This window comes from Epinephelus moara, chromosome 17, assembly GCF_006386435.1.
Source record: "Epinephelus moara isolate mb chromosome 17, YSFRI_EMoa_1.0, whole genome shotgun sequence".
NCBI lineage: Eukaryota > Metazoa > Chordata > Actinopteri > Perciformes > Serranidae > Epinephelus > Epinephelus moara.
Window position 1 is genome coordinate 29,285,833 of NC_065522.1, and position 13,918 is coordinate 29,299,750.

Here is a 13,918-nt window from a genome sequence, read left to right on the forward strand (position 1 = left end):
TTGTGCAGGAGACCGAGAGGGGGGGGGGGGAGGAAGGGGGGGGGGCGAGGAGGTGGGGGTAACGGCTGGGCTCTTGACACCTGCCCTCGTTCCCGGTAACCGCAAAAAAATCCGTGAAAAACGTCTAAATTGGCGGTTGAGCGGTAGGTAATAGTCTCCCGCCATCCCACACCGGGAAATGACTTTCTGACTCGGTGTGTCGGCGAGTCTGAGTGCCGTTCAGCCATGTTGCAGGGGGAGGGAGAGATAACTAGCTAACGGCGGGGCTCCGGGGGTTTTGACACCGACCGACCGACACCGAGGGGAGGAGGGGAGGGGGGTTATGGAGAAAACTGGTGCCCGGTCATTTTCGCTCCCCTGGCGGATGCGGATGCGGTGGCGGCAGCCCGTACTGTGTCGCCTAGAGACGGAGGCAGGAGGCTGAACGAAACGGGGTCGACGAGGGTAACGTTAGTGAGTGAACCGAGGCGATGAACGGGCTGCCGGTAACGTTAAATGTTTTCATTTACAGTTGTTTTATTTTTGAGTTTTATTTTTCAAAAGTAAATAAATAAAAGTTATTTTTTTATAATTAAGTATTTTTTATATTTTTCGTTGAATTTTCGACTTTATTAAATATATTTTATTGTATTGCCATTTTTATTTAATTTTTTTGTGAAAGGAATTTATTTTGATACTTACATATTTTATTTTACTTTGAAAAATAATTTTTATTTATTTATTTTTGTCTGATTGAATAGTTTTTATTTTTTCGATGAATTGGAGGCTTTATCAAGTATATTTTAATTTTTTATTTTTTGCCATTTTTATTTTTTATTTTTTTGCGATAAAGATTTTATTTTAAAACTATTTTATTTTAATTTGAATGATTTTTTTTTTCTTTTTGTCTGAATATTTTATTGTCCCAGTGCAACAATACAAAGCTTAAATGTTTAAATTCATGGATAAGAATCAGAATACATATTTAATTTAATTTAATTTTTCTTTTATATTCTATAACCTCAACCTGCTTCATTGAAAACATAAAGTATACATAAATAATTTTATAATAAATAATTTGCCTTTTGTTTACTATGTAGGTGTCTGTTATTTTTATGCAGTACCACAGTAGGATTTTTTTATTATTTTTTTACATTTAAATTATATTTATTTTATTACACAGGATGGCTCCTAACTATTATATTTGGCTGTAAGGGCAAATAAGGGATCAGGACTGTAACAGCTGGTGGCAGGTGGAAGTGCTTATTGATGATTATTGATCATAACTGATGATTGTTTGTCGGAGGGAAGGTCAGGGCAGGAGACAACACAGCGGGGTCCGTTGCCATGGCGATAACAGGAATGATTTATCCCCTTATTATTGGGCCTTATCCATTCAATAATTTATTCATTCACAGATTCACTTTGTTCATATTCCTTTTCTTCTCCTCCTCTCCATCCCTTCCTCCCTTTATCTCTATGTCTCTATTCTCCTCTGTCCTCTTTCGCCCTTCATCCCTGCTGTCTCTTTCCTCCTCCTCCTCCTCCTCTTCACTCAATCCATCTACTCTCCTCCCTCTCCCCTCTTTCACCTCCTCCCTCCATCCGTCTCTTTCTCTCTCTTTCAGGTCAATGAGAGCCAGCAACAGAGAAACCTCCCTCGTTTTTTCCTCTCTGTCTCCGGTTCCTCCTCTACCTCGATCTCTCCTTCTCTTCTCTATCATGCTCTCCTCACTTCCATATGTTCAAAAACACAGTCGTCTTATTTTAGCAACGCTGCCTTCCTCCTCCTCTTCTTCCTCCTCTTCCTTCTCTCTTGCCCTCCTCTCTTCTGAGTTTTGACTCCCTCTCTTTTTTTTTCTTTTTTACAAACACACACACACACACACACACACACCGGAAAATGAAGCGTGGGTCGAGTGTGTTGCAGCCTCCCTCTGATGCAGCCAAACAACACACACACCCTGCAAACACACACACAAAGACACACACCAGCGATGATGCTCGCTCGCTGAGCGTGCCTGACATGCGCGCCGAACACACACCGGATGCACACGCCACGGGTTCGAGTCCCTTCCCAGCAGCCACCTCTCTCTTCAGCCCTGATGTCAGCACCAAGATGGCGTCCGACCTCCTCATCAGGCTGTCAGGTAACACACACACACACACACACACACACACTATATTCACGGACACATGCTTACACACAGAGACATGTACACAAATACATTTACTCCTGCATACACACACAGTTTGCACACTTGTTGTACCGTACTGCAGTTCATTAATTAATCAGTAAATTGACAGAAAATTAATCAATCACGATTTTGATAATTGATTAATAATTTAAGTCACTGATCCAGGAAAGATATGACGTGTTGTCGTCTTCTCAGACGTGGTAATTCACTCATATTCTGACATTTTAAGGACTGAACATTTCATGAATTAACCAGATAATTAGAGTTCCTGTTTTTCTGGTCTGGTCCGATGTACGAGTTTGATTTCATCAGAGTGGACGCGGGTCCTAAAAAAGTCTTAAATATACATTTACTAATAACAGGCCCTGAATCAGGGGTGATGGTTAGCACTGTCGCCTCACAGCAAGAGGGTTCCTGGTTTAAACCCAGTGTGGGGGGGCCCTTCTGTGTGGAGTTTGCATGTTCTCCCTGTGTCAGCGTGGGTTTCCTCCAGGTGCTCCAGCTTCCTCCCACAGTCCAAAGACATGCAGGTTAACTGGTGACTCTAAATTGTCCGTAGGTGTGAATGTGAGTGTGAATGGTTGTCTGTCTCTATGTGTCAGCCCTGTGATAGTCTGGTGACCTGTCCAGGGTGAACCGCCCTGATAGCCCTCAGCGACCCCCAACAGGATAAGCAGTTACGGAAAATAATATAATTTTTGGTGTTTGTGCTTTAGGAAACATAATTTTAACAGGAGGGAAACACCATTTGTTGGGGTACCAGACTTCGACACCACACCTGTATGTTCACCATGCCCCTATTTTTGCCTCCTCAACACAATTAGATCAAGTAATGAGTCTGCATTGTCAAACTAGGACCTTGCAAGCTATAAAAAATGGGAAAATGCAAATGCTCTGACATATTTACAAAGCAAACTGCGCCGTTTGTCGAAGGTGTTTGAAACGTGGTAAAATGGGAATCAGGGCGGTGGAATCGCACATGCAGAGCTATCGTCAGGGTCGTTTTTACTGTTCATTTTGAACTGACATCAATGTGTGTGCTTGGAAAGAGTATTATTTCGCTCTTGGCGTGTATTTCCATTGCAAGTTTGGTTTTAAATTTCATTTAAAGTGGTATTAAAGAGGTCTGTACAGTTTTAAATTTAACCACCGCTCTCTCGAGTGAAGGTTGGTGTTTGATGGACCCATCCACCACCAATCCCTAACTTTCGCTGCCTTAACTTTCGTTCTTGTCCAGCCACGTTTCCCCCTGACGCCGAGCGCTATTTAAACTATAACGGCAATGCGCAGGGTATCATGCTGACGTTAAAGGACGCCTTTTTGTTGGTTTCTGACGCTGCAAGTCACTGCCCAGGTGCCAGATTTCGATGCCTTCAGAGTGAGACCGGGTTGTCGGTGAAGGGGTCACAGCACTAAATCCAACTTGTACTGCATTAGTGATAAGCAGTATGACAATGTGGTAGCATAAGAAAAAGGGATGCAGTAATTTATCAGCTGCTCATCGGGCGATATTTGCCTTGTTGCCTGCCATCGGCCTGTTGGCAAATAGGATGACATTCACAGATGGCTTTGGCCGATGTTTTTCTATTGCGTCACGTCACTTTTGCAAAGGCTATAAAGCAGGGCTCCGGACTTGTGGTGTCTTGTTGTCACAGGGACAAAAGAAAACGAGTCAAAACACAAAAGGACAAAAGCTCACAGTAACCTCACTGTTGACGTGTCAGGGACGCACCCTATGAACCAGAATTACCGCTTTGTGGTTGTATGTCTCTGCGCACCAGTCAAGTTTCTGTTACACTTTACATCCATGTCTGAAAATGATGATGTCACAGTGAAGTTGACCTTTGACCTTTTGGATATAAACTGTCATTACTTCATTTTATTCTGTTAGACATCTGTGTAGAAGTCTGTCATAATAAGCGAATCAAGTTATGAGGTATGGATTAAAACATGTTTGTGAGGTCACACTGACCTTTACCTTTGACCTTCAACCACCAAATTCTAGTTATTTTATGCTTCAGTCCAAGTGGACGTTTGTGCCAAATTTGAAGAAGTTCCCTCAAGGTGTTCGTGAGATATCGCGTTCACAAGAATGGGACAGATGAACAGACAGCCTGAAAACCTAACTAATGCCCATGGTTACGGCTGTCACCAGCGTGGAGGCATAAAAAGATTTTTGAAGCGTATATTTTTTTCACCGAAAATGTTTTTCATGTGAAAGAGTGTAATGATTAAGGTTGTTTTCCAAATGACTGAATTTGTGCTTATTCAAAGATCGTGTAATAAAGGGCTTAATTACTTTAGAACAGTTCAGTCATATTTTTATAAGGAAGATTTTTTTTGTTTCCCGGCACAAATGATGGAATAAATAACAACAAAAAGAAAATGAACAACAACGACAAAAAAACATCTGTATTTGCGCTGTTACTCCGCCTCAACGTTCTGTATAAAACGCACCTCCATGGAATGGTGGGTGCACAGAGTGCTGCAGGAATGAGTCCTAAAACCTTAGTTAGCATTTTGTACATCTGGTTCCCTCGTTTTGAAATCAATGGGTTCTTTCAATAGGTTGAAATAAGGTCTGTGGTTGACACAAGCTGAAAAGACTTTAACGTTTTGTTCACGTTTGAAGCTTTTATGTGTCTTACATGGCAGTTGCTAACAATAAATGGCTAAATGAGACCACAAAGCGCCATTACGCCGAACATGGCTTCACAGGCTCGTGCTTGTGGCGTTCAAGTCATGTGACAGTGGTGTAGTTCATTCATAGTCTAACGGTAGCTTTTTACTTCTTGCGATTTAATTTACATTTCAAAAATTATAAAAGTGGTGTTCATTAGGACGGCAATGGCTCAGTCCTTAGGGACCTGGCTTGGGAACCAGAGGGTTGCCGGCTCAAGTCCCCACACGGACCAAGCATGGAGCGTGGACTGGTTGCTGGAGAGGTGCCAGTTCGCCTCAGGGGCACTGCCAAGGTGCCCTTGAGTAAGGCACTGGACCCCGTATTGCTCAAGGCAACCGTCCAAGGCAGCTCCCCACCCTTACGTCTCTACATTTAATACATGCAAGGTCCTGTTAGTGCATGTGTGTGTATTTCGGGATTGTGTGTATACGACAACAGGGTGGAAAAATATTATTTCCCCCTCTGGGATTAATAAAGTATATCTTCTTCTCCTCCTTCTTCATTTGTGAAGATTATCTTGCTGAACAAAACGTGTATGTATTATAAACGTTTGTTCGCCGCAGAGCTTATTTTCCGCAGTAATCCAAAATTCAATGGAAACATCCCATTGGCTTTTTGACAAGGGAAACAATGTTTTAATGTTACAACAATCATATTTTAGGGTGCTTTCACACCTGCCCTGTTTGGTTTCGGTTCAGTTGAACTCAAGTTCCTTTCCCCCCTAAGTGCGGTTCGTTCGTGAACACCGCAATCACAGAGACCTTCTTGAAGCGGTGGCCTCAGTCCGGATACAGATGAACTCTGGTGCGGTCGCGTTCCGACCTGGATCTGAACGTTTGCTTTACTTCCTGGATTTTTCCCACATGGAAATTCTGACCAATCAAGAGCAGGTTTCTCACACAAGGCATTTGATCTGGTCCTCTTGTAAATGCTGCCGTGAGAACACGACCCAACTCTAGGCAATTATACAACTTTGTGACAACATGAGTCCCTGATTCAGACCAAAGGAGACGACTCTAGGGCTGACAGTATCCTGAGATAATCGTGTGCTTCGTGGGAACAGTTTGAAGAAAACTCTGTTTCAACATGCACAAAGCCCGCTGCATAAAGAAATGGTTTCTCAGTTGGCATGTGAAAGACCCAACACGGTGCCCTGACCTCAACCTCAACCAACACGTTCGGGATGAACGGGAACAGCCACGTTCACATCATGTGTGATGGCTGACTGAGATGTGAAAGATTCCCTCATTTACAACATTACTGATGAACTCAAGACTGATTGCAGAGTTAGATGTGTGAGGGTCAAATATACTTTGACATGAAAATATAGCACCACATTATTTAAGTTGGATTTAATCACCTTCAACGACTGACTTTAAACTCCGAGTCACTTATATCAGAGCTTTCAGAAAAGGTTTCCCAGTTGTATTATGACTCAGATGTTGATGTGAATGCTGTCTTTACTCTGATATGAGATTCAAATCGGCCTCATCACTCGTTGTTGGACCTCATTAATGCTCGTAATGGGAGCAGATCCCTGCAGCATGTTCCAAAATGTGATAGAAAGCCTGAACCCTGAAGAAAGGAGGCTGTTATAGCAGGTGTCCAGTGATGAAAAGTAACTAAATACATTGACTCAAGTACTGAACTGCACTACTGAGTTGAGAGCAGTCATCAGGCTGTAATGTGACCTCCGCTGTAATCTGCTTACAGTTAACACTTCTTCTTCTCTCTCCTCAGAGGCGACCCAGAAGGCCCAGTTGCATCCTGGGAGGCAGGCGGAGGCGGAGCCTCAGAGGCGTGAGGCTCTGCCGGAGGTGCGCGGTGGGCAGCAGGACGAGCCCGGCCTCGCTCTGTCACCTGACGGCCCGGGGGCAAGTCCCGAGCCGCCGTCACTCTCACACACACCTGATGGCAACGCTGCCACAGACACACTGGCTTCAGACCTGCTGAGGAAACTGGCAGGTACAGCTGTGTGTGTGTGTGTGTGTGTGTGTGTGTGTGTGTGTGTGTTGTTGGTGGCACTCTTGGTCAGTTTACTGGGAATGAAAAATATTTACTTACTTTGAGAGCGCACCCACAGCGAGCCGCAGACTGGTGTGAGCCTCAATGCAAGTCCTTCAAAATTAAAACACGACACACAGCTCTTGTCCAGTACAACAGAGTCTCAGGGGAGGGGAGTAACACTCAGAGAAAACACACACATTTCCAAGATTAAATTTGTGTATTTACGAGAAAAAAAACTTGGATATTCTCAATAATTTGATTAGGTCATTGGAGGCAGGAATAACACACGGTGGCGTCTGTGGTGTGATGAAGTTGATCCAATGCAAAGTGAAGCGATGTGGTTCTTTCACAAACAAAACAAGAATTTCATTTTTTTTTCTCTCAAAAATGTATGACTTTGATTTCACAGAATTCCGGTTAGTTTCCCTCGTAAATGTATGACTTTATATTCTTAGAGAAATTTTTTTAATATATATTTCGATTTTTTTTCTAGTAAATTTACCACTGTACTCAAAGAGGACATCTGAGAATTTTCTCTCAAATTATTGACTTTAATCTCAGAGATTTTTTTTTTTTTTTTTCAGAAATTTTTGTAATTTGTTGTCCCAAATTTATGAGTGTATAATCTCAGAGAATATCAGTTTCCTACTTGTATTTTTTCTTGTAAATTAACCAATTTATTTTCAGAGAACATTCAAGTTTTATCTCTCAAATTTTTGACTTCAATCTCGGAGAATATTTTTTTCAGAAATTTGTGCAATTTCTGTCATAAATTTATGAGTTTATAATCTCAAAGAAAAACTTTTTTTTTTGTAAATTTGTGGGGGTTTTTTGGTCTTATTCTCATAGAACATCTGAGTTTTTTCCCTCTAAAATGTATGACTTCATAATCTCAGAGAATTCAAGGTTTTTTTCAAGAAATTTGTGCAATATTTTTGTCAGAGATTTATGACTCTATAACTTTATAATCTCAGATAATGTCAAAGTTTTTTTTCTCGTAAATTTATGACTTTAATCCCAGATTTTTTTTCTCTGTATTTCCTCCCCTCCCCCGGAACCTTTATTTGTTTCCATTACCCACAATGGGCCTAATACGCCATCATAACTCCAGTCCATCAAGCTCTCCTCACCAGACGTTTTCAGCTATTTATCTATGTACCTGAAAACATGTTTTAATTTTGATAGATTGGTTAGTTTGATTTAAACAAATATACTCATCTTTTTGGTAACAAGCTGATTTAACAAACTTTATTTAAAACAGTATTAGTGATGATAGTTTGTACAGTTTATACTGTAACATGAAGATTGCGTCATATGGAAGCTGTTCCTTTAATATCTCTGGTTGTTTTCTGCCATTTCGGGTCACGCTGCAATTAGTTCCTTGATTCAGTATTTTTTTTTTTTTATAAATATAATAGATGTACAAATTGCTGGATTAACCAAAAACACTTTCTCAGTTAATTTTTCATTTCCCATAGTTTGACTTTATAATAGACTTTATCAGGAGTATTTTATTTATAATGTCCACTCTGATAAACTCCTTCAGCAATGTTGCATTCAAAGTAGTTTTTCCTGCTGTTTTCTGATATGTTCCGAAGGTTAAAGGTCATTACTGTGCCAGCATTTAAAGCTCGGCCACCAAACTGTTGTGATTTTCTAACTGGCGCTGCAACTACCAGTTATTTTCACTATTGATTAATCTGTTGATTCTTCGTTGTAGTGATCGATTAATCGTTTAGTTTATAAGATAGTAAAATAGTAGGCCCATCACCGTGTTCCCAGAGCATCAGGTGACGTCTTCAGATTGTTGATATGTTCACCCTACAGCCCAAAATTCAAAGAAAAATCAATCATGATATGAAGCTGAAAACGTTTCTAACAGTCGACATGTCTGATAGCAGGTGAATAAACACACTGACAGATTTTCCACCAATCACAGAGCGGCAGGACGTGAGCAGCCATGTGGTGAGGGTCAAAGAAGAAGAAGAGCCCATGGAGGTCGACTCACTGGTTGCCTCTGACCTCATCCACAATCGAGCAGTCCCAAAAGAGATAACCCCACCTCCCCCTGAGATGGCGAGCCACCACCTCTTCAGCATTAAAACAGAAGACCAGGTGGCCGAGCAGCTGCACCCTGGAGCCAAAATGGCCGACCAGTGTCTCCATGGCCTTAAAATAGAAGACACGTTTTACACTGGAGGCTGCCAGCCTGGCTCTAAGACTGCAGACAGCGTCGTTTCTGGAGCCAACAAGTTTCAGTTCAGAGTGAAACTGGAGGATCATGGCCCCTCCGGAGCCAAGATGGAGGACCGGCTTCTATCTGGAGCCAAGTTGGAGGACCAGCTTCTCTTTAAAGCAAAACTTGCAGAGCGGCCGTTCTCTGCTGCCAAAATGAGCAACAAGTTCCTCTCTGGGGTCAAGATGGAGGACCAGTTTCCTCCAGGAGCCAAGATGGAGAACCAGCTTCTCTTTGGAACCAAAATGGAGAACCGGCTTCTTCCCGGGGCCAAGATGGCGGACCATGTTTTCTCAGGAGCAAAGACGGAGGAGCAGCTGTTCTTTGGAGCCAAGATGGAGGACCAGTGCCTCAGAGCCGTGCTGTGGCAGGACATGTCGGTGAACCTGGCGTCCACGCTGCTGCACCAGCTCTCGGGTAAAAACACCATCACATGATCGCACACTCCAAAGTCAGTTCCCACAATCTGGTCTCTGTCCAGGAGGTGTAACATTATTCCCTAACACATTCATACGCAGAATAAATTTAAATTTACAGGGACTAAAACTGTTACTGCTCCGTTAAAAAATCTCAAAGACAATTTTTGCCTTAAAATAGTTGTGCTAATACTTAATGATACTGTACATACATATTCTGCTGGCTCCACTCGCTTACTTACTGTTTACAACCTGTTTACATCTCAGTATATATATTTATTTTTGCGCCCTACTTGAATATTCCCATTTCACGTTACTTTTTAATCCACTACATTTATGACCTCTCTGAGCTGCTGTTGTAACAGTCGATGAACTCTGATCTGTGTCTCTGCAGAGAGAGTCAGTAAATCCAACAGTCGTCTAGTGGAGAGGACGACCCCGCCCATCAGAAGCAGGTAACATTACACCCATAGTCACCAATCAGTGATGTCATGTGGACACTTTGACCTCTGACCTGCTTTGTTTTGACAATATGAGTGATTCTCAAAGTCAAGGACGCCTCCTTTGGTAGCAAGGAAGTGCACAAGGCTGGACTAAAGTTGTCCAAGCAACAACCTATTTGCCGTCTTTGGCTGAGCAGCCCCCCCCCCCCCCGGAGTAAAAAAAAAAAAACGTTGCTGTTATAATTACAAGAAGCATGTAATTGCGAAAGTTAGACTGAATTAAATCACCGTATCGCCATACCTATATTAGTTTTCGATAGCCATGCCTCTGTGGAACACAGAGATGGGACAACCTGTGATGTTGTAGCATCCGAACTTGGTGTCGTTGGGGGCTCCGATGAGGTAGGGCCGGGAATCACCAGTAGATCTACGATACAATATTATCACGATAAGTCACGATACAATATTTGTGCGATTTTAAATATGTTGCGATGTGCTGAGTATTACGATAAAATATATTGTGTTTTATCACTTTTTTCAGCTGTAATTACGTCCCCACTTCAGCCATTTTTTTTTTTTCAGCCAAAAAAACGTATTTCGTGGACTAAAAAACTATTGATTCTATTTTTCTAGTAGGCGACCTTAATGTTGATCATTTATATAATAACAAAATCGATTCTTGGTGTGACGATACGGTATTGCCACACAAAAATATCGCGATACTGTGCTGTACGGATCTTTTCCCCTAGCCGTACGATGGGGTGATTCTTTTGAAGTTGTGGAAATCATCAACGATGACTGGTTTAGCCAATGGAATGCCCTACAAACAAAAATCTTATCGGTTCATACATGAAACAAGCTTAGCTAGCTGGCTAACATATAGGCAGCAGACTACATGTAAGATAACTCTCATGTCATCTCGTTCATGACAATACCGGTATATTTTTTAATACGATATGAAAAATGTATATTGTGACACTCGCAATATTTGGACTCGTTGACTTTTTTGGGGGCAGGAACTTTACAGGAACGTCCTCTCGCTCGGCCCTCTCAACTGCCGTGTCTCCACTGAGAGGGCGGAGTAGGAGGAAGGTTCCTGTAAAGTTACCGGGCTCTGGATGTGATGTAATCGTTGCGCGACCATTTTGACCCGGGGCGACGCGGCAAAGAAACAAACAAAGAAGAAGAAGCACAAGTACGAAGAATAAAGCAGACATAAGAAAGACGATTATCAACATGAAAGGAGGTGAGGTGGTTGCTGGGTTTCTGGCGTGTCTCTTCGTTTACATGGCGGTGGAAGCTATGAACGAGAGTCTGCTGAGTTTTAAAAATGCCGGCTATTTTGTCGCTTTCTGTTGATGTCACATCTCGCCTTGAATATATCCAGTCAGCACCAAGTAGTCCCCAAGTCCCACCCAGGAGTTTTTCGGGGCCGTTCTGAGTACCTACTCCGAGGCAGGGACTTGTTTAGCCCCTGTAAAAGTTCCGGAACTCTGTCCGGAGACACGCACCAACGGCCCCAGCCTCGTAAAATTACCCCAAAGTTCCTGCGGTGGAAACGGGCCTTAAGTGGTTAGCGACTCTGCGGTGGCTCCAAAAAGAGGAGCAGCTTCAGTAGTGTGGAATAAACGGTGGCATCCTGAATGTTTTATGAACAGCCCCGGACTTCTCAGACTCTTTTAGCGACTCACCGCTCAGAGGGAACTCAGTCAGCGGCTCCTCTGGCAGCAGCATAGCACCATGTGGTTAGGTTCAGGCACGAAAACCACTTGGTTATGGTTTGGAAACGATCATGTTTTGGCTTATAATATCTGGGACTGAAAAGCTGCCGGGGATGTAGCAATGACTCTGTAAAAAGCAACTGTTTTTCATGGCACTATCAGGCAGGAAAAACAGCCATGGATAGCTAAAAAACAAAGCTTGCTAAAACACAACAGGTTTTGTTGTGTGTCTGCAGCTTGGCGTGCGTCTCTACCAGGTGACACGCCATCCGCCATCCCCTCCACCTCTAGATGACAAAGTCAGCTCATATACTTCCACTTTAGAAACGTTGATATAATTCGTATGAAACGTGGAAATGTAACATATTATCGGTTTGCAGAATGTACGATGCCAACATTTCCCTCGGCCGGCTGGACTGGGATTGTCCATTTCCATTGTCCATACGTGTTCAGACACAGATTCTTGTGGTCTGCCGAAGTGACATGACTTTAAGTTTATCTTATTTTCCTTGTTTCTAAATCCGGGGACAGCACCGATGCATCGTGTGTGTAGGACTGCGGGTGCTTTAAGAGCGCTGAGGATAAACTCTCTGGTCCTTGGTAGAATTCGTAAGATCCTGGATATCGGCACAGTCCGTCAGCGGGTTTCAGTGTTGTAGCATCTTTGAAATGCGGTCGTTTCAGAATCCTCCTTGACTTTGAGAAGCACCTTATTTGTGTGTGTGTGTGTGTGTGTGTGTGTGTGTGTGTGTTGCCCTTTTCTACAGTCCTGTTTTGAAGGTGAACGTGGACCCACTCCGCTCCTCCCCTCTTCTGAGCCCCCAGCAGCCTCCACATGGTAATACACTGCTCACACACACACACACACACACAGTTGCAGTAGATGTTGCACATTTACTCCGACACCATCACAGTGCTCAGATGATGATGATGATACAGAGCGAGAGGAGGCTGCTCGTGTTTTGCTTGAGGAGGCGTAGATCTTTGAATGTTGATCACCGTCCCATGGGAGTGTGTTTTTCAATCATGCTCTGAGTCAGTGTTTAGCATTGACGTGTTTGCTCGCCAACCTCAGCGTAATGTGCAGTAATGAAGAATGACACGGTCAGTCAGAGTGGAGGGATTAAAGCATTACGTTAACCATGAGTAGCAGGATATGATGTCATGCTGCTGTTTGAAGAGCTGCCTTTTTAAAACAAGATAACTTCAGCATTAAACTTCATCAGAGTGCACTCAGTATACGATCAATAACCCATCATTTACATTAACAATCAATGGATTAATTTTATTTGGGGGTAGTGTTAAATCCCAGTGGGGGAAAGTAACTAAGTACATTTACTCAAGTCCTGTGCTGTAGTCCAAGTTGAAGTACTTGAGTGTGTTTTCATTCACCACTACGTTATACTTCTCCTCCATATCAGAGGCAAATATTGTACTTTTAACTGCACTACATTTGATAATGACTTTAGCTCAGTCAGGAACACCTGAGTCAAAGAAAACTTCTTTCCATTTGCAGTATTATATTTGGTGCTATGGCTCTGTCTGGCGCCTCTCTGCTTTTCTTAGGCCTACGCAGAAAGCCTAAGACAGAAAGAGCACACCTCTCTGCCCTTCCATGTGCCTACGTGGACACCTCTCCACCCATCTGAATTCTTACGTTGAAAGCCTAAGGCGCCGTTCACATGCTGCGTCTTTAACCACCTGGAAAACGCAAGGTCGGGCGCTGGACGCTATTTTTGTGCCTTTTCTGTGCCAGCTTTCAGGAGCGTGGCGGCAGGCGTGTCTGAGGTTGCTAAGCAACCTTAACAAGCACCGTATCATAGCCCGTTTGCTTGAGATCCCGAGTGCAGAGCTGATCTTCTTCCAGGCGCTGTTTGCAAGTGTGTAGGCCTATCAACCGTGGGACAGATGTAAAGCTCTGGCAGCCCTGCACAGACTGATATTTATGGATGAAGGGAAAGATATCTGTCGATTGTGACTGGTTGGTCCTCATCACATGACTCTATATACAAACTCCACATTCAGTGAATGTGGAGTCTGTAGGCAAACCCCGGAGATCTTGCCTCCGGAAGAAGAGCGGAAGAGCCCTGGTTTCCGCTTGTAGGCTGTTTGTAGTCCGCGTGATATTGACCAATCACGTTTGAGCCGGTTGCAGTTGTTGCCAGGTTAAACAGTCCGTGTGGTGAACTAACAAGGCGGAACATAATTGGCGTCACTGCAAACTCTGAATCCATC

The 13,918-nt window shown here is 43.1% G+C and overlaps 1 protein-coding gene across 2 annotated transcripts in view; it reads left to right on the forward strand.

Annotated features, from left to right (window-relative positions):
* Positions 1-333: 333 nt before the first annotated feature.
* The window catches only part of LOC126403736 (uncharacterized), a 26,038-nt gene continuing 12,453 nt past the window's right edge, over positions 334-13,918 (forward strand). The window contains exons 1-6 of one of the 2 annotated variants that reach the window (XM_050066473.1): positions 334-485; positions 1,608-2,129; positions 6,601-6,825; positions 8,807-9,520; positions 9,914-9,974; positions 12,451-12,521. In XM_050066473.1, coding sequence (XP_049922430.1) covers positions 1,883-2,129; positions 6,601-6,825; positions 8,807-9,520; positions 9,914-9,974; positions 12,451-12,521 — 1,318 coding nt within the window. In that variant the 5' untranslated portion in view covers positions 334-485; positions 1,608-1,882. Of the gene's footprint in view, positions 486-1,167; positions 2,130-6,600; positions 6,826-8,806; positions 9,521-9,913; positions 9,975-12,450; positions 12,522-13,918 lie in introns of those variants that run through there. The other variant, XM_050066472.1, reaches the window with a different exon arrangement.